Raw genomic sequence first — 20,831 nt, 5'->3', positions numbered from 1 at the left:
TCTGCCATACCTGATAGGACTAAAACAAGCTCCTCAAGGAAGAGCAAACCTGCCTGATGAACAACTGCTATTAACAGACTTTACAATAAGAGGAGGAAATTGCTATCAAAGAGCAAGACTGAGCAAGCCCTAAACTGGCAACACTCCCTCCTCAGTTTAAACAAGAGAATAAGACTCCTTGTAAAGTCCTCCAAAACAAACTATGAATCCAGATTAGCTCCCTCAGCTAAGGACAACCATAAGACATTCTTTAGTTACATCTATAACCAAAAAGGAAAGGCCCAGACTTGTGCCAAACTGGTAGTTAATGATACCACATATAGTGAACCTGTGGACATAACAGGTTCTGTGAAAACCTCACTCCCTTGTTCCCCCTCCATACATACCCCTTGACATTCCTACCACCTGTTCCCTACCTTGTGTCTATAAAGAGCAGGTTGTAAACGCCCTCTCTAAGGCCAAAAACACAGCATCTATGGGACCTGATAACATCCCAGGCTGCATTCTACATGGGCTCCAAAAAGAATTAGCAACACCATTGGGTACTCTTTTCAATTATACTCTAAGCATGGGCTTCCTCCCAGCTGAATGGAAAATGGCCACCATTATTCCCTTGCACAAAGGTGGTGCTTCCACTGACCTGGAAACTATAGACCTATTAGCCTGACTAGCCTTATCTGCAGGGCCATGGAGCGAATCATCATGGACCTTATCAACAAAGATAATAGGTAACCTTTAAACACTTGACCCTATTCAGTTTGGATTTGTCAAAGGGAGATTATGTCTAGTACACCTGGTGAACTTCTTCGAGACAGTCACCAAGGCCCTGGAAGAGGGGAAATCTGTACATACAGCCTACCTAGACTTAGCCAAGGCATTTGACACTATCCCCTACTCAGGCATCATAGACATACTCACCCAGCTAGGTATCAACCCTTATATCATTAGATGGGTCACTAACTGGATCACTGATAGAACCTGTATAGTCAAAGTAGGGGACTCTACCTTCAACAGCAGATGTTTAACCAGTGGTGTTGCATAGGAATCAGTACTGGGACCGCCACTGTTTGGAATCTATTTCTCCAAAGTACAAGCAAAAATGAATGGTCTGTGGCTGACCACGTTTGCTGATGGCTACAAACTGGGAGCAGTCATAGAATCTCCAAATGATGTCAGCATCCTACAAGAGGGTCTTACACAAACAAATAATCGGTGCCAAATTCATGTCTTAAACTCAACGCAAAAAAACTGTATTATCTTACCTTTCAGTAAGGATGATGTTCCTGCTAATTACCACATCAATAGCAGCACCTTAAGTACACACTCCGGACCATGTCTCCAGTCTTGTTAACTACCACATCAGTAGCAGCACCTTAAGTACACACTCAGTGGTGACACACCTGGGCACGCAGGTTGATAGCAACCTTACCTCTGACCACCATGTCTCCAGTCCTGTTAACTACCACATCAGTAGCAGCACCTTAAGTACACACTCCATGGTGACACACCTGGGCACACAGGTTGATAGCAACCTTACCTCTGACCACCACGTGTCCAGTACTGTTAACTACCACATCAGTAGCAGCACCTTAAGTACACACTCTGTGGTGACACACCTGGGCACACAGGTTGATAGCAACCTTACCTCTGACCACCATGTCTCCAGTCCTGTTAACTACCACATCAGTAGCAGCATCTGGTGACACACCTGGGCACACAGGTTGATAGCAACCTTACCTCTGACCACCATGTCTCCAGTCCTGTTAACTACCACATCAGTAGCAACACCTGAATACACACTCACTGGTGGTTGATAACAACCTTACCTCTGACCACCATGTCTCCAGTCCTGTTAACTACCACATCAGTAGCAGCACCTTAAGTACATACTCAGTGGTGACACACCTGGGCACACAGGTTGATAACCATGTTCCAGTCTTGTTAACTATCACTTCAGTAGCAACACCTTAATTCACACTCCGTCCTTACACACCTGGGCACACAGGTTGATATCTGACCACCATGTCTCCAGTCTTGTTAACTACCACATCAGTAGCAACACCTTAATACACACTCACTGGTGACACACCTGGGCACACAGGTTGATAACAACCTTACCTCTGACCACCATGTCTCCAGTCCTGTTAACTACCACATCAGTAGCAGCACCTTAAGTACACACTCAGTGGTGACACACCTGGGCACACAGGTTGATAGCAACCTTACCTCTGACCACCATGTCTCCAGTCCTGTTAACTACCACATCAGTAGCAGCACCTTAAGTACACACTCTGTGGTGACACACCTGGGCACACAGGTTGATAGCAACCTTACCTCTGACCACCATGTCTCCAGTCTTGTTAACTACCACATCAGTAGCAACACCTTAATACACACTCACTGGTGACACACCTGGGCACACAGGTTGATAACAACCTTACCTCTGACCACCATGTCTCCAGTCCTGTTAACTACCACATCAGTAGCAGCACCTTAAGTACACACTCTGTGGTGACACACCTGGGCACACAGGTTGATAGCAACCTTACCTCTGACCACCATGTCTCCAGTCCTGTTAACTACCACATCAATAGCAGCACCTTAAGTACACACTCTGTGGTGAGAGACCTGGGCACACAGGTTGACAGCAGCCTCACCTTTGGTCACCATGTCTCCATAATGGTAAGAAGGGCATTCTATATTGCTCTTCTCATAAGTAAGGGCATTACCTCCAGAAAAAAATAAGTTATAACCCTTCATCAGGCCAATAATTGAGTACAACACCCCTTTTGGAATGTACCTTTCCAACTACCTGCAACAATTGAAGAAACCACAAAGGTTCCTCACAAGAAAAATTCAAGGTCTTCAGCATCTGTCGTACGTGGATCATCTGAAATCACTGTCACTTTATTCTGTTTTATACAGACTACTCAGAGGCAATTTATGCCTTGCATTCAAGGCAATCTCTGACCCTGCTTTATTAGAAATAGTGCATCTCCTTAAGTCAAATGGTAAACGGGTTACTCACTCTAAAGACCTTAACCTGCTATGCGACTTTAAAAGAACCTGCTGGAGGGACAGATTTGTCTCCTAGAGGTTACCACAACTTTGGAACAGACTCCCACTTCATGTCAAATAGACCACTTCATTAGCCCTCTTCAAACGCAATCTCGATGATTGGATGGGTAACCATAAATTCATCCCGGGGGTTCCACCTGTGTTCCTTCTGGACGGACAGGAGGTGCTGATCATGGAAGTAATGGTAGAACTTGACCAGGCTTGTTAAGGGCCCACGGGCCATTAGCCTAGTAACGTCCTAGGTTCCTGTGGTAGTCAACTGTAGCATACAGTTATTTCTTGAATTTTATTTGCATTTTTATTCCTGTATTCGTGTGTCATTACTTTTTGCCTAGCCTGTTTATGCATTGAAGCATTTCTGCCAGGCCTCCACAGAAATGGGTATTTTTGGCACAGCTGGACTTTCCTAGGAAACAAATGTCAGTAAATAATAATAAATACATTTGTATCATCTTTGGAATTTCTTTTTTGTTTTCTTTGTGTAACTAGGTAGTAACAGAAAAGAGACCTACCCCCCAGTGGTCCAGTTCACCTACCTGCTAAATAAATAAATACATTTCATTCATTTGTTGCTGGCCCCACTCAGGGCAGACCAAATAAAGTGTCGTCAACCTTTGATGGTCCCTAACTGGCTGTGATTGCTCTGTACCAGTCTTTTCATCATGGGTGGCAGTTGCTGATCAGGATGGTTCCTTCTTCAGTGCCCTCACTGAGTGATTGGACAAAGTGTACTTTCTGTGACTATATTTTTACCACTTAGTTTAGGTTGTGTCCCAGACCATGTGTTACGTCGTACTAGTGATCATTTACACAGTGCTGTCACAATTGCATTCCTCTTATGGTGCTGCTAATTTATGACTTCATTACTAGTGATCATTTACACAGAGCTGTCACAATTGCATCACTTGTATGGTGCTGCTGATTTATGGCTTCATTACTAGTGATCATTTACACGGAGCTGTCACAATTGCATCACTCGTACAGTGCTGCTGATTTGTGACTTCATTACTAGTGATCATTTACACAGAGCTGTCACAAATGCATCACTCCTATGGTGCTTCTGATTTATGACTTCATTACTAGTGATCATTTACACAGAGCTGTCACAAATGCATCACTTGTTTGGTGCTGCTGATTTATGACTTTATTACTAGTGATCATTAACACGGAGCTGTCACAAATGCATCACTTGTACGGTGCTGCTGATTTATGACTTCATCACTAGTGATCATTTACACAGTGCTGTCACAATTGCATCACTCCTATGGTGCTGCTGATTTATGATTTCATTACTAGTGATCATTTACACAGAGCTGTCACAAATGCATCACTTGTTTGGTGCTGCTGATTTATGACTTCATTACTAGTGATTATTTACACAGAGCTGTCACAAATGCTTCACTTGTTTGGTGCTGCTGATTTATGACTTCATTACTAGTGATTATTTACACAGAACTGTCACAAATGCATCAGTCGTATGGTGCTGCTGATTTATGACTTTATTACTAGTGATCATTTACACAGAGCTGTCACAAATGTATGACTCATATGGTGCTGCTGATTTATGACTTTATTACTAGTGATCATTTACACAGATCTGTCACAATTGCATTACTTGTATGGTGCTGCTAATTTATGACTTCATTACTAGTGATCATTTACACAGAGCTGTCACAATTGCATCACTTGTATGGTGCTGCTGATTTATGGCTTCATTACTAGTGATCATTTACACAGAGCTGTCACAATTGCATCACTCGTACAGTGCTGCTGATTTGTGACTTCATTACTAGTGATCATTTACACAGAGCTGTCACAAATGCATCACTTGTTTGGTGCTGCTGATTTATGACTTTATTACTAGTGATCATTAACACGGAGCTGTCACAAATGCATCACTTGCTGCTGATTTATGACTTCATCACTAGTGATCATTTACACAGTGCTGTCACAATTGCATCACTCCTATGGTGCTGCTGATTTATGATTTCATTACTAGTGATCATTTACACACAGCTGTCACAAATGCATCACTTGTTTGGTGCTGCTGATTTATGACTTCATTACTAGTGATTATTTACACAGAACTGTCACAAATGCATCAGTCGTATGGTGTTGCTGATTTATGACTTTATTACTAGTGATCATTTACACACAGATGTCACAAATGTATGACTCATATGGTGCTGCTGATTTATGACTTTATTACTAGTGATCATTTACACAGAGCTGTCACAATTGCATCACTTGTATGGTGCTGCTGTTTATGACTTCGTAAACAGAAATGCTCTACAGTGCAGCCTTTCTCTTTTCCTTTTAATTTTCTACATCCGCCCCCCTCAGCTGTATCACTGCTTATGACTTGTATTCCACACTGCCTCAAATTAACTTCAGCAGTGCCCCTGAGCTTCCTTCATATCGGAGTAGTGCTTTAGGTCCTATCTGTGCTGTCCTGCATCATATCGAAATAGTGCTTTAGACCCTTCCTCTGCTGTCTTCCTTCATACAGACGTTGTGCTTTACGTCCTACCTGTGCTGTCTTCCTTCATATCAGAATAGTGTTTTAGCTCCTGTCTATGCTGTCTTCTGTCATATTGAAATAGTGCTTTAGGTCGTATCTGTGCTCTGTGATGTCTCCCCACTCGGACGTTTCTAGTCCGTACTGTCCATGTCCATACCAAGGGACATTAGCAGCATTCCCTTTCTGTATTATTTGTCCTCACAAGCAGTGCAGACTTTCTCTTAGTATTTTCTGTCGCTCATTCAAATCCCACCCCTCATATGCAGATACTCAATACTATTCCTGTCAGCGACCTTTTTTTGACACTCTTCTTAGCACCCTTTCTAGTTGTGTTTGAAACGCAGCTTTCTGTACTCTTGGACAAATTCTGTGTTCTCCTTCAATAAATAAAAAGCTGCTGTTCTTACCTCACATTCACATTCATTCATGTTAGTGTATTGAGCTCTATAACCTACTGCTGTAAAGCCATATGGTGCGTGCTATATCCATTGCACCTGTAATGCATTTTATTTGGTTCTGCCAATAATATGGGCTGTCTTGTGTTCATGCAGGCAGCTGGCCTACAAATGAACAGTAGGTGTTCACTCTGTGAGTTCTGTACTTTCTAATCAAAGAGTGAGCGACTGTATTAGAAAACAAGAGTCCAGAGAGAAAAAGTTACCTATGTTGTGGTGTGATGGTTTATTATCCTGATATGCCATAAATATAAAATGTAATAAATATTAAATAAATAATAATGTTTGACTTTAAACTGTTTTCTCATGTTTTGTTAGTCCTACAACTGTAACAATACGTATGTGGATGGCAGACTGTATTGCACACCTTTTGGAGAATCAACTGGTTCTCTGCACAGCACGCTGAGGTCTGGGAAGAGCCAACACAGCTACATTCCATTTGTTCTCAGGTGAGCATTGCTGATGTAACTGTTCAGAATGTGACAGTTACTGCTGTCAGTTAAAACGCATTTTGTCAGACAGAAATCAGGTTTAAGTTTGTGTTGTGTGACAGCTCCACTGCTTTAGAGGGATAAAGTGCTGACTACAACCGCAGTAGCCCAGGTTCGATTAGTGGTCCTGCTGGAACTGGTTGGGGGAGGGGAGAAGTGGCATGGCAACTTACCTCTCCACTGGGGAAGGGAGGATAGGGAGAGCTTCTCCTCAGGGCACACATTCTTATAGTTAAATCCCAGTGAAAATTGGAGATCTGAGACCTCATTAGAGCATTGGCTTTAAGGGGGGCAAGGTTGTTTTGAGGGGAGGCATCACTTAAGAAGCTGGATGACGCATTCTTGCTGCTGCCCATGGCATGGCAAACACTGGGCATGTGCAGTAGAGCTAGGATTGCAAAAACCTAAGCACACTGAAGGCTGTATAAATGTCGACCTCTTTTGGTTGGCCCTCACAAATGGGCCAGTTGACCTAGAGAGGGCCTTTTGGTTGTATGGCAGTGGGGGCAAAAATCTAAAAGAAAAGTGGGTTTTATGTTACAGCTTAGGTCATTGAATGAGTTTTTTAAGTACAGTGTTGTTAATATTGTTTTTTTTTTTTTTTGTAATTATTAAGGGACGACTCTGGATTGAACAACAGCCAGGCCCATATTGCCCTTGGAGATCCCAATTCTGCAATCTTCCATGAAGCCAAGGACCATCCTGATGGTAAGATAAAAACTTTCAGCTGCTTCTGTCCCCAATTCTAGTGTCAAAGTACTAGAAAAGTAATGGTCCTTTTGTGTGCCCTGCTTTCCCTTCATTCTGACTAGCCCCAGTCCATCCCATTATTAACTTTTATTCTATGGATATTCATGTGTACCCTAATGGTCCTTTTGTGTGCCCTGCTTTTCCCTTCATTCTGACGAGCCCCAGTCCATCCCATTATTAACTTTTATTTTATGGATATTTATGTGTACCCTTTCTTTGGCTCAGTGAAGAAGCAGGGAACTCTTTTTCATCGTCAGTGTTATTTTTTCAACTCTTGCAGATATACAGCCATCCCATGGCACAAGGGTAAGGTACTCAGTCATACCTCTGGCAACCCCATTTCAGGGAAGGACTGTTCAGCATTCACAAGCCTGTTTCCTTCTCTCGAGGGAGGGGGGAGTGGAGGACAATGCATTCATTTCTTCCATCACAGCTGAAAGTGTAGCTAGTGAGTACTTTAAAAATTCATAGCATGTATGGGACTAATAGGATATGTGGGAGCATGGAAGTTGTGAGTGTATCAGAGTGTGCCACTGCAGATGTGTCTGTGGGGTGGGGGTACTGGAGAAAAAGGATGATCGCAACCCAAATCTTGGCCCACCTTCAAAAAATTCCCATTCCACTAGTTTGTGATATGCAGCCAAAGGAGACTCCAAGGTCATTGCCTGCTGTGTTTAAAGATATTGGGCAAACCATTCCTTGCTTTTGACCCTGCTTGGTTATGGGGTGCTGTGTGACTCCTTATGGAGGAATTCAGAATTTCTGTGGTACATCTGGGTCACATTGGTAGAATAGTGAGAATGTATTCTTCCTTCTTTGGAGAGATCATTTAACTTGGAATTAGAGGTGGATTTCTGTAAGCGAATAAGGTCTCCAACGTAGTTTTAAAAAGCAGGTGTATAGTGGGTAGCACATCTTGCAGTTACAGGCCTCCCTTGACTTCAGCCTATGAGTATGAGGGGAGAAGTGCTTCATTAATCTGTATTTGGGGAACCTCCAATTTGAGAGGAAGACTGCCCATTGTTGAAATGTGAGGAATTTCTTTCTCCTTGTGTGATGCTGAATGTTTCAGTTTGTATTAGGTCATTGCCTTCCAAATGTAGCTGTGATTGATGAAGGGTAGGTGATAGACAACAGCTCCATGACATCACATAGCACTCACCACAGCTCTGTGCCATCACACAGCACTCACCACAGCTCTGTGCCATCACATAAAACTCACCATAGCTCCATGCCAGCACACAGCACTCACCACAGCTCTGTGCCATCACATAAAACTCACCATAGCTCCATGCCAGCACACAGCACTCACCATAGCTCTGTGCCATCATATAAAACTCACCACAGCTCTATGACAGCACTCGCCACCGCTCTGTGCCATCACATAAAACTCACCATAGCTCCATGCCAGCACACAGCACTCACCACAGCTCTGTGCCATCACATAAAATTCACCACAGCTCTGTGCCATCACACAGCACTCACCACAGCTCTGTGCCATCACATAAAACTCACCATAGCTCCATGCCAGCACACAGCACTCACCACAGCTCTATGTCATCACATAAAACACACCTTAGCTCTGTGCCATCACACAGCACTCACCACAACTCCGTGCCATCACATAGCACTCACCACAGCTCCATGTCATCACACAGCACTCACCAGAGCTCTGTGCTATCACATAGCATTCAGCAGAGCTCCATAGCATCATGTAGAATTCACCACAGCACCCTAGCATCACACAGTACTCATCAGAGCTCAGTGCCATAACATAGCACTTACCAGAGCTCCATTTAATCACATAGCACTCACCAGAGTGTTATTCCATTACATAGCAGTCACCACAGCTCTGTGGCATCAAATAGCACTCACCAGAGCTCCATTCCATCACACAGCATTCACCAGAGCTCCAAACCATCACATAGCACTCACCAGAGTTCCATGCTATCACATAGTACTCACCAGAGCTCCGTGCCATCACACAGCACTCACCAAGAGCTCCGTTCCATCACACAGCACTCACCAGAGCTCTGTGCCATCACACAGCACTCACCAGAGCATTGTGCTATCACACAGCACTCACCAGAGCTTCTTGCCATCACACAACACTCACCAGAGCTCTGTGCCATCACACAGCACTCACCAGAGCTCTATGCTATCCCACAGCACCCACAAGAACTCCATGCCATCACATAGCACTCACCACAGCTCTATGCCATCATGTGGCACTCACCACAGCTTTATGCCATCACTTAGAACTCCTCCCAGTCCCTTCCTAATCACATTCCTGCAGTAGCCAGTTGTTGCATTGCCCTGCAGTCTAGAAGGGAACATGTCTCCACAAATGAGCCTCCTTACTCTTTGTGTTGTATGGATCCCTTTGCCTCCTGCTGGACCAGGGTCAGGAGTGCATTAGTTCTAGCCATTCCTCCCCATACCTGCACTGTTCTCATCCTTCCCTCCTGGCCCACCAGTTTCTGATCCAGTAATCGAACTTGAGATGTCTCCAGTTATCTAATCCAGTAATCAAACTTGGGATGTCTCCAGTTGTCTGATCTAGTAACTGAGCTTGGCATGTCTTAGATGCACTACGCACTGTATCCATCTGTACCATAGGTCTGGGCATGGCTCAGCACTGTATCCATCTGCACCACAGGTCTGGGCATGGCTAATAACATATTTTGAGTTTTTTTTAACTACTGCACTGGGAGTTTTCGTCTGGGTTACATGACAACCATCTTATTAATTAAAGTTTTGAAGATATGGCTAAACAAGTTACATAAGTTTTTCTGGCATGTTATACTTCCTACTCCAGGGTACCTCCATCCATCCCTTCACAACCTCTTTTTCCCTTTGTTGCACATGGGGTCTAGGTGTCACTTCGACAGTGACAATCATCTAGAGCCAAGGTTTACTCTGCTGGGTAGCTAGCCCTGCCACAGTAGTTTTTTTACACCACAAACACACACACACACACACACACACACACACACACACACACCCCCTGAGGCCAGTTTAGTGTGTCCAGTCCACCTAGAACATGTCTTCGGAATGTGGGAAGAAACCACAGAACCCAGAAGAAACCAAAGCAAACACAGGGAGGACATGCAGACTCCATACAGAAGACACCCCAGCTGAGAATTGAACGAGGGAATCTCTTGCTGTGAGGTGACAACACTATCCATTGTGCCACTGTGCCTCCCGTTCCTAGTTTATTTCCTGAGTTTGTAAACTGCTAATAGATTTTCATTTTTGTCAGTTTCACTCAAATGGAAGTGTTCATATGATGTTCCTCATCACTGTTTATGTTTGTCCTGGTTTGTTTACATATATATTTTTGTTCCACTAGTGGGTATCTTACTGTTTTCCCTCCCTCCTTCCTTTGTACTTTTTCCTTTTAATCCTTATGATGTTTCCTGCTTGACCTCATTGCTCCTTCATTCTGAACAGCTGTAACCTGTGTCACTCACTGTAGTGTGCCATCCTTTGCACTGGTTCACGTTTTCTTGATGAATTCCTACTGTACCACCCTTGCTGGTCAGTAGGTAATGCACCGACCCTCTGTAGTGGAGCTACACAGTATGCCACTGTGTTTCACCCCACAGAAGAGCTGCAGACTTCTTTTGCAGGCTGTCACCCCTACAAGTCTTGTGCTTGTTAGTTACCTTACTGGGTTTCCACTTACTGGCCCATACCTGCAGTCCCCCACACACACACACAACTGGTTAGCCAGCTACTGGCCAGTCATTTTCACCTGTCATAGCTAGAGTTTGTAATTTTGTGTGAACTTGGGTCATTATGGCTGCATTCAGGGCCATTTCCTCTGTGCCAGTGAGACATTTTTTCATAGATTTTGCCTCATTGTTTAGTACGTGCAGGTGCCTGCAAGAAACATTACCATTCTGACTCTGTACTAGGAGTACATTCAGATAGCCTTAGCAGGACAGTTTAATATTCTCAGATTTACTGTTTATCCTACAATTTATTGGTCATGATGTACTGAATACAGTAAGTAGTTTTACTTTGGTCATTTTGTAGTTAAATTAGAAAATTCCTTTCTTCTTTTATGTACACCAAATGAAAGAATGGTAAACATAATATGAGATGTAATACAGAGATTAAAAACAGTCCCAACAGCAAATATTTCAACGTATTTGTTAAGAAACTGAATAAAATGAAGGGAATGACTAAAAACCAAATGGTACAGCACAGTGAAAAAAACAGCAGCATCTAAGGGAAGTAAGGTGTTGGAAGAAGAACGCTGCTGTAAACAGCTGAATTACAGAAAGTATGTTAAACACTGTGCCGTAATGCTGCTGTAAAAAGCTGAATTACAGATAATATGTTAAACACTGTCCCGTAACGCTGCTGTAAACAGCTGAATTACAGACAATAGGTTATACCTGTACCATAATGCTGTTGTAAACAGCTGAATTACAGACAATAGGTTATACCTGTACCATAACGCTGTTGTAAACAGCTGAATTACAGACAGTAGGTTAAACACTGTGCCGTAACACTGCTGTAAACAGCTGAATTACAGACAGTAGGTTAAACACTGTGCCGTAACACTGCTGTAAACAGCTGAATTACAGACAATAGGTTATACCTGTACCATAACGCTGTTGTAAACCGCTGAATTCCAGACAGTAGGTTAAACCTGTACCATAACGCTGCTGTAAACAGCTTTATTACAGACAGTAGGTTAAACCTGTACCATAACATTGCTGTAAACAGCTGAATTACAGACAGATTAAACTTGTGCCGTAACGCTGCTGTAAACAGCTGAATTACAGACAGTAGGTTAAACCTGTGCTGTAACGCTGCTGTAAACAGCTGAATTACAGACAGTAGGTTAAACCTGTACTATAACATTGCTGTAAACAGCTGAATTACAGACAGATTAAACCTGTGCCGTAACGCTGCTGTAAACAGCTGAATTACAGACAGATTAAACCTGTGCCGTAACACTGCTGTAAACAGCTGAATTACAGACAGATTAAACCTGTGCCGTAACACTGCTGTAAACAGCTGAATTACAGACAGATTAAACCTGTGCTGTAACGCTGTTGTAAACAGCTGAATTACAGACAGTAGGTTAAAACTGTACCGTAACGCTGCTGTAAACAGCTTTATTACAGACGGTAGGTTAAACCTGTACCATAACGCTGCTGTAAACAGCTGAATTACAGACAGATTAAACCTGTGCTGTAACGCTGTTGTAAACAGCTGAATTACACACAGTAGGTTAAACCTGTACTGTTACGCTGTGTAGTACAGTCTCTCGTTAGAAGTTCATCGAACAGGTTTGTACTGCGACATTGCAACAGCAGAGTAAGCTCTCCCATGGAGCATCTCTTCAGAAATGGGAAGGTAGATGGTCAGGTTAGCAGAGCAGGTGAGACTGCTGAAGTGCAGGCAGAGTAAGGAGCTCCGAATTAATGTAGGTGACAACATAGGATCATAAGATCTTAGATTAGTACTAGGCTAACTGCACTTGTGGGCCATTTTAAGCCTAGCCAATTACCCACTATAAGAATCAAACCCCGCACCTTGTGTCTGTAAGGAAAACACCTTAACCATTATACCAGCCTCTACACAACAGGGAAGCAAATGCAATTCCCTGTGTCTTCTATGTAAGAAAACCTCTCCAGTTTAAAATCCTCTATAGGAAATGGTCTCCATAATCTCCCACTGTTCATAGCTGCTCGAAGAGCTGTCAGTTTGTGCAGAGGGCAGCACCACTGCAGGTCATCTAACCTGAGCTGCTCAACGTTTGGCGACTTTTGCCAGAGGTATGGAGAGATTCTGCTAAAATCCAAAGCATTCACTGCCAAAAAAAAAAAAAAGTACCTTGTGAGTTTTCATTGCACTTTGCTGACTTTATTTTATCATTTTTCTGATTTTACTGTATTTTTCTGCACTGTAAAAAAGCTGTCCTGTTGCTTTAAGTAGCTAGTACATAGCATAGACTAGATTCAGATCTGTTGAATCTAGACCGTATTGTTACACTTGAGTACTATTCCAGCCATCTTACATTAGGAGGGCCCTGTCTGCACCCTTGTGGCAGAAGTGTGTAGTCTGAGCCTCATCTGAGTTGGAAATTACTGGAGGAAAGCTTATTGTGTGCTTTCCTATTGGTAATTTAGTTTAAAAGTGTGCAATTTCACTTGTATTTAACCCTCACATTTGTGCATAGCTGCACACCACTCAAGTGGATTCAGTGTTTCCCTGTATAGATGCAAACACCTTGGAAGATAATTTTCTCCCAGACATCTGTTAGTGAACCCTCCCAAGCTTCCCTGCTGCATTGCAGGAAACTCAGTTACACACTGAGAAGCGTTGCCATAGTTTTCACTCCTGGCCTTCAGTAGAATTAGTCCCTTTGTTAATCCTAGAGAAAAAATCTGGTCAAACTAGCCCACACTCCAATAGTAGCTACAGTGAAAGTCTGCCATAATGGGTGGTCAATTTCCAACCATTTCAACAGCCAGCCTGATTGACATGGGTATCCTGAGGCAATGTAGTAATTGCCTCATATATACCGACAACCACTTACTCCTAAAACAAAAATACAATATGTGACAGATGTAATTACACTATGAATGTAGGATCAGGTCTGTCACGTTACAACAAACCAGGCATATCAAACAGGTTGTCAGCATGCACACACCACCTCTCACACAAAACAAGTGTCAATACATAAACCCACATACGTGGAGGTTCTCAATAGAAGCCTACCAAAAGATCAGAGATTTCCCAAGCAAAAACCACTTTCGCACACTGCAAAGCAAATAGAATCCGTTATACATAACAACACACACACACACACACACACACACACACACACACACACACACACACGTTTCAGCAAATAAGCCCATAAGGCAAAACAACTCAAAACCAAATGTCCTGGTCATAGGTGACTCCATAGTGAGACACACAGATGTCCTCCTCACCAGGCTGGACAAGGAGAAGGTCAATATCAGCTGCCTGTCAGGTGCCAGGATCCAGGAAATCATGCATGCACTCAAGTCACTCAACAATTACCATTATGACTCTGTCATAGTACATGTTGCGGTGAATGACTTGAGATGTACCTCCCTCTACTATATGAAGAGAGACATTACTGAGCTCTCAGATTGTATGTCCCAAGCAGGTATGTCCCTAGCCCTAAGCAGCATTCTACCTTCACCTGGGATGATGCCACAATATAGACAAAAGGTGATTGACTTCAACAATTGGTTTAGCTTCTGGTGTCAGTCCAGGGGGATCTAGTATCTGTCAGCTGGGAAGACATGGTTGACAGACCACACTGCTTTGCCAGAGATGGTCTTCACCTGTCTCCTCTAGGCTTTTGGATACTGGCAAAGGTGCTTGCCTCCCCCATAGTGCTTTTTTTAGATTATGTCAAAGCAACAAAAGTTCTGACAAAAAAAATCCACTCAAGACAAACTCAAGGTTATGCTGCTTAATGATAATTGCCTAAACAGGAAACTGCACTCCCTGGAAGCACTGCCCCCCTTGGAAGATTCTGATGTCTATGCAGTGACTGAGACACCCCGGAAATGCAAGGTTACAATGCCTTCCACACATTCAGACCCCAAGACGAGTGTGAAAGAGCCAAAGGAGGAGGTGTATCCATCTTCATTAAAGCCAAATACACGTTGAGACTGGCTAAACATTATGACTCTTGAGCTACTCCAAGTCCAACTAACTGTAGGTAAAACACCCCAGCACATCATTGTTAGCTACGGGTCTCCCACCATGAACCAATAGAAGTACACCTCCTACTTGGACTTACTAGAGTCACTCACTATACAGCCAAACACTTTGGTTGTTGAGAGATTTCATCTGTTCTGCTATCGATTGGGCGACATACACGAGCACAGATCTGCTCGCCCTGAGGTTCCTGGACTTTGTCATTACAAACCTCAAATGTCCTAGACTTAGTAATCACCGACATGGGGGGGGGGATCACTGACTACCCATTGTGTGTTGCCCTCCATGATAAGGTCAGACCATAAGTCTGTCTCATTCAAAGTAACAGAACTGACACCCCCACAGGAGCAAAAAAAATGAAAAATTTCTTCATGGCAAACTACTAAACGATGGTATAAAAAGTTTCAAACCCCATGCTAACACAGCCAACAATGACTGTTATGCAGAGGAGTACACAAATGACCTGTATAACCACCTAAACAACTGTATGCACTTGGCTGTACCTGACCAGATCAAAACCAGGTCCTCCTGAAAAAACAGGCCACCCTGATGGACCTCAAGTATAAATAGGTTATATAACAAAAGGAAGAAACTGATGTCTAAGAACAAGAGGGAACTTACTCAGCAGAAGAAGAATACCCACCAGAGCTTGAACAAGCAAATCAGATATCTTGTAAAGTCCTCTAAAGCTAGTTATGAAGCTAAATTAGCATCCCTAGTTAAGGATAATCATAAGACATTCTTTAGCTACATCCGAAGTCTAAAAGGGAATACCCAACTATGTGCCGAACTTATAGTGAACAGTAACTCTCATACTGAATGTGAGGAAATTGCCAACCTTATAGCTGATAGAATTGGTGCAGTTTTCAGCCCCCACCCCCTGTCTCCACCAGCCATACCTCAAAGCATACCTGACAGCTGTATTCTATCTAGTATCTCCTAAGAGCAGGTCATATCCCTGCTCTCCAAAGCCAAAAACATGGCCTCTGTGGAACCAGATAACATCCCAGCTTGCTTACTAAGCATTCTAAAACAAGAACTAGCAGAACCACTTGGCACTGTCTTTAACCTCAGCCTGAGCATTGGCATTATTCCAGCAGAGTGTAGAACAGAAAGAGTAATCCTCTTGTACAAAGGGGGTCCATCAACTGACTCTGGGAGTGATAGAGCTATAAGCCTAACCAGCCTTATCTGCAAAGGCTATGGAAAGAATCATCATAGACATTATCAACAAGGACATAGGCAACCTTCAAACTCTTGACCTGACCCAGTTTGGCTTTATTAAAGGTAGATCATGCTTATTGAACCTGGTGGACTTCGTGAATGTCACCAAAGCCCTGGATGAAAGCAAAACAGTACATACTGCCTATCTTGACTTAGCCAAGGCTTTTGACACAATTCCCCACTCAGGCATCATTGAGAAACTCTCCCAGCTGGAGATAAGCCCATACATCACTAGATGGGTAGCCAACAGGCTCACCGATAGAACTCATACTGTCAAAGTTGGTGAATCCACCTCTACCAGTAGACCAGTTACTAGTGGTGTACCACAAGGATCTGTGCTGGGCCCTCTAATGTTTGGAATCTATTTCTCGAAAGTCCAGGTGAAAGTAGATGGCCTGTGGCTTAGCATGTTCGATGATTGCAAACTGGGTGCAATCACCGAGTCCCCAAACATGGTTAACATATTACAAAAGGGGCTAACACAGACAAATGATTGGTGCCAAAGCCACAGACTAAAACTAAGTGCAAAAAGTGCATTATCATTCCCTTTGGCAAAGAGGAAGCCCCTGCTAATTACAGTACTGATACCCCTCCCACAAGCTCAACCCAGTGGGTTGTAGCGCCTGCTATGAACAAAAAGGAGCAGAAGAAAGTGTGCAGCCAATGCCCCCCCGAGAGGTTATGTGAACAGGGTGCCATTGCAGTGCGCTGGGGGGGGGCGCATGACCAGCAGGTCTGGATTCTAGAGCTGAACAAAGAGCTGGTTAAAGGGATATGCGGAACGCAAGACCTTGGCCTATAAAACATCTTGCTAGGGGAGTCAGGATGTCACTTGTATATTAATTTTATTTATTTTTTACCAAGAAAACATGCTGATTCAGTGTACCTTTTACAGTGTGGGTTATTACGCATAGAATGCAATGACGGACTGTAATTTTGTAAACATGCAACAGTCAAAAGAATGATAACATCTGCCAAAAATATCTTTTTAAGACGACTTCTTAACAACAACAACATTTGAAAAGAAGAAAATAATTAGTAGCATATTTACAAAGCGTCAGTAGTTTCTCATCTTCTGAACTGGTCATTATTTGTAACAGTTAAATAGAATTAAAAATCATTCTAACATTTAACATTTCTGCAAACTCTGTATCTAAATATATACCACATTTCACTTATGTCATTGTAAATATTTCTGTAATCTCCTAATGTAAGAAAGTTTACTTTTTATGTTCTCATTTTTTTACACAGCGACAAAAGGAAAGGGGAAAGTGGAACTTGATGACTAGGATGGCCCGAAGGTACACCAGTGTTGGTTATATGCTTGGTTAGGTTGGGCCTTGTCAGTGCTGGATCGACAGGTGTGTAGTTAAGGCCTTGTCAGTGCTGGATCGGCAGGTGTGTAGTTAAGGCCTTGTCAGTGCTGGATCGACAGGCGTGTATTTAAGGCCTTGTCAGTGCTGGATTGACAGGCATATAGTTAAGGCCTTGTCAGTGTTGGATCGACAGGTGTGTAGTTAGTCCTGAGAAGGTGCTTCCGTTGTCATTTTGGTATGACATCACTGTACCTAGTCATGATGGATTTCTCTTTGATCTGCTCCTCATGTATGTCTACCTGTGTTTCATTAGGCTGGTTTTATCCTGAGTAGATAGCTAGGCCTATAGCTTTACCAGACTAGCACAGCCACTTTTCTGGAAGGAGTATTTCCATCTGTCTTAAAGGAAGCACTTATTACTCCTATTCTGAAAATGGCAGACTTTGGATCACTATAGGTCTGTCTTAACCATAATTGTCCTGGTAAGATTTTGGAGAAGATACTTTTTGTGCAGTTGTATTCCTGTCTGGGAGAGAACATTTTGTTCATTCCAGTCCATCTTTCTTTCTAAGGACAGTTCCAGAACAACCTTTTCAAGGATATTTAATGATCTCCTTTCAGCAAGAAATGAGCAGCATTATTCTTGGTCCTTCAGATGTGGTCCTGGATTGGTTTGCCTCCTACCTTTCTGGTTACTGTTATATGGCTTGGGTTTATTTCCTCTGTTTCCTACCTGCTTACCTGTGGTGTTCTACAAGGTTCCTTTGTGGGACCATTATTGCTGAGTATGTATATGCTACACCATGTCGACATTATTAGAAGGAGGGGGTATATTTTATCATTCTTATACTGATGGCATGCACCTGTACTTTTTCTTGTAGTAGGAAAGTGTGTCTGGCATTAGTGTCAGTAGCCAGCAATTGGAATATGCCATTTGAACCTTAATATGTCAGAGATAGTTGTCAGTGCTGGATGTGCCACCTTGTGGGGTTTGCTCGCTCCTTTAGTGTCATCCACTGTTACTCTTTGTGGGATCAAGCAGGAATTTGTGTCAAAGATATGAAATGTACGTATTGCCTCTGATAACAGACTGACATTAAATGAGCAGGTGTCACTGTCAGTGTGCACTTCATAGTAATCAAGAAAATTAATGTGTTTTCACAGACCTGGTGAAGCCAAATTACTGGTGAAACCACTCCGATATTTAATGTTTTATTTTCAGTAAAGAATTTCTTTACAGATCTGATGAAGCCCAGTTAAAGACAAAACGGCTCAGCTATTTAATATCTTTTATTTTTAACAAAGAAGTATCGATTTTTATACAAGTTGTGTGAGCTTGATGACTTTGAAGTCTGAGCTGAACTTGTCTGTAGTTCATGGTTCTTTTTTCCTGGTTTTAAGTTTGTTTCAATCTCCCATGTTGTGTCTTCCAGCACGTGCAGTACACTGTTGATTTTTTTCAGTTGTTTTGTGTCAGTGTAAATGACGTTGATATTTGGGTGTATTTCTTAAATTCGCTAGTGTGTGTGTGTGTGTGTGTGTGTGTGTGTGTGTGTGTGTGTGTGTGTGTGTGTGTGTGTATCTGTATCTATATATATCTTACAGATGTACACATATACATAGATAACTAAAGAACAAATCCGAAAAAAGAAGACGAAAAAGAAAAACTAAATGCAATAAAAACTTCTTACACCAGGCAAAAAAAGTGAAGTGCAACTTTTGTTGAGCGGTATGCACACACACACACACACACACACACACACACACACACATATGCACGTGCGCACACACACACACACACGCACACATACACACACACACATGCACACACATATACACACTCACACATACATATACACACACACACACACATGTACATACACATATGCATGCATACATATACACATACACACACACCCACACACATATACATGCACACACACACACACACACATACAAACACACACGCACACATATGCACACATATATATACACACGCGCGCACACACCCACACACATGCACACACACGCACACACTTTTATCTGTTTATATATATTGCCTAAAGTATTTCTGGATGTTATCTTCCAGAATAACAATGTTTTTGAACTAGGAGCTATAATGGAAAGCTTGAATAAGAAAGCCTCCGAGCAGCATAAGGAAGCCTTTGTTTTCCGATGGGTGACTAATGTGTGACCCTGCTTTGCATCAGTGGTGATTAGAGCATGTTTGGTGTATGATGACTCAGTTTAGTCACTAATGCTGAAAACAAGAACTTCAAACAGTGTTTTCCTTGAGGAACGTGCTTCCTCAAGCTTCTGTGTATTTGTCTATGTACTGGAGTAAGACACCCACTCCACACACACACATTAATGTGATAGAACACAACAGTACTGGAGTAAGAGACCTGCTCCACACACACAGTTAAATGTGATAGAACACAACAGTACTGGAGTAAGAGACCCGCTCCACACACACAGTTAAATGTGATAGAACACAACAGTACTGGAGTAAGAGACCCACTCCACACACACAGTTAAATGTGATAGAACACAACAGTACTGCAGTACTGGAGTAAGAGACCCGCTCCACACACACAGTTAAATGTGATAGAACACAACAGTACTGGAGTAAGAGACCCGCTCCACACACACAGTTAAATGTGATAGAACACAACAGTACTGGAGTAAGAGACCCGCTCCACACACACAGTTAAATGTGATAGAACACAACAGTACTGGAGTAAGAGACCCGCTCCACACACACAGTTAAATGTGATAGAACACAACAGTACTGGAGTAAGAGACCCGCTCCACACACACAGTTAAATGTGATAGAACACAACAGTACTGCAGTACTGGAGTAAGAGACCCTCTCCACACACACACACACACAGTTAAATGTGATAGAACACAACAGTACTGCAGTACTGGAGTAAGAGACCCGCTCCACACACACAGTTAAATGTGATAGAACACAACAGTACTGGAGTAAGAGACCCGCTCCACACACACAGTTAAATGTGATAGAACACAACAGTACTGGAGTAAGAGACCCACTCCACACACACAGTTAAATGTAATAGAACACAACAGTATTGGAGTAAGAGACCCGCTCCACACACACAGTTAAATGTGATAGAACAGAGCAGTACTGCAGTACTGGAGTAAGAGACCCGCTCCACACACACAGTTAAATGTGATAGAACACAGCAGTACTGGAGTAAGAGACCCGCTCCACACACACAGTTAAATGTGTTAGAACACAACAGTA

The 20,831-nt window shown here is 42.8% G+C and overlaps 1 protein-coding gene across 2 annotated transcripts in view; it reads left to right on the top strand.

The window, feature by feature from the left end:
• The window catches only part of CELSR2 (cadherin EGF LAG seven-pass G-type receptor 2), a 1,401,203-nt gene that overhangs the window by 1,304,220 nt on the left and 76,152 nt on the right, over positions 1-20,831 (top strand). For both annotated transcript variants that reach the window (XM_044076472.1, XM_044076471.1), the window contains exons 30-31: positions 6,373-6,503; positions 7,162-7,253. In XM_044076472.1, the coding sequence (XP_043932407.1) occupies positions 6,373-6,503; positions 7,162-7,253 (223 nt within the window). The remainder of the gene's footprint in view (positions 1-6,372; positions 6,504-7,161; positions 7,254-20,831) is intronic.

Source organism: Protopterus annectens, chromosome 7.part0, assembly GCF_019279795.1.
Source record: "Protopterus annectens isolate FY-2018-M chromosome 7.part0, PAN1.0, whole genome shotgun sequence".
In the NCBI taxonomy this organism is placed as follows: Eukaryota; Metazoa; Chordata; order Ceratodontiformes; family Protopteridae; genus Protopterus; species Protopterus annectens.
The sequence above is the reverse complement of the archived record's forward strand: the minus strand, read 5'-3'. Positions and strand labels throughout refer to the sequence as shown.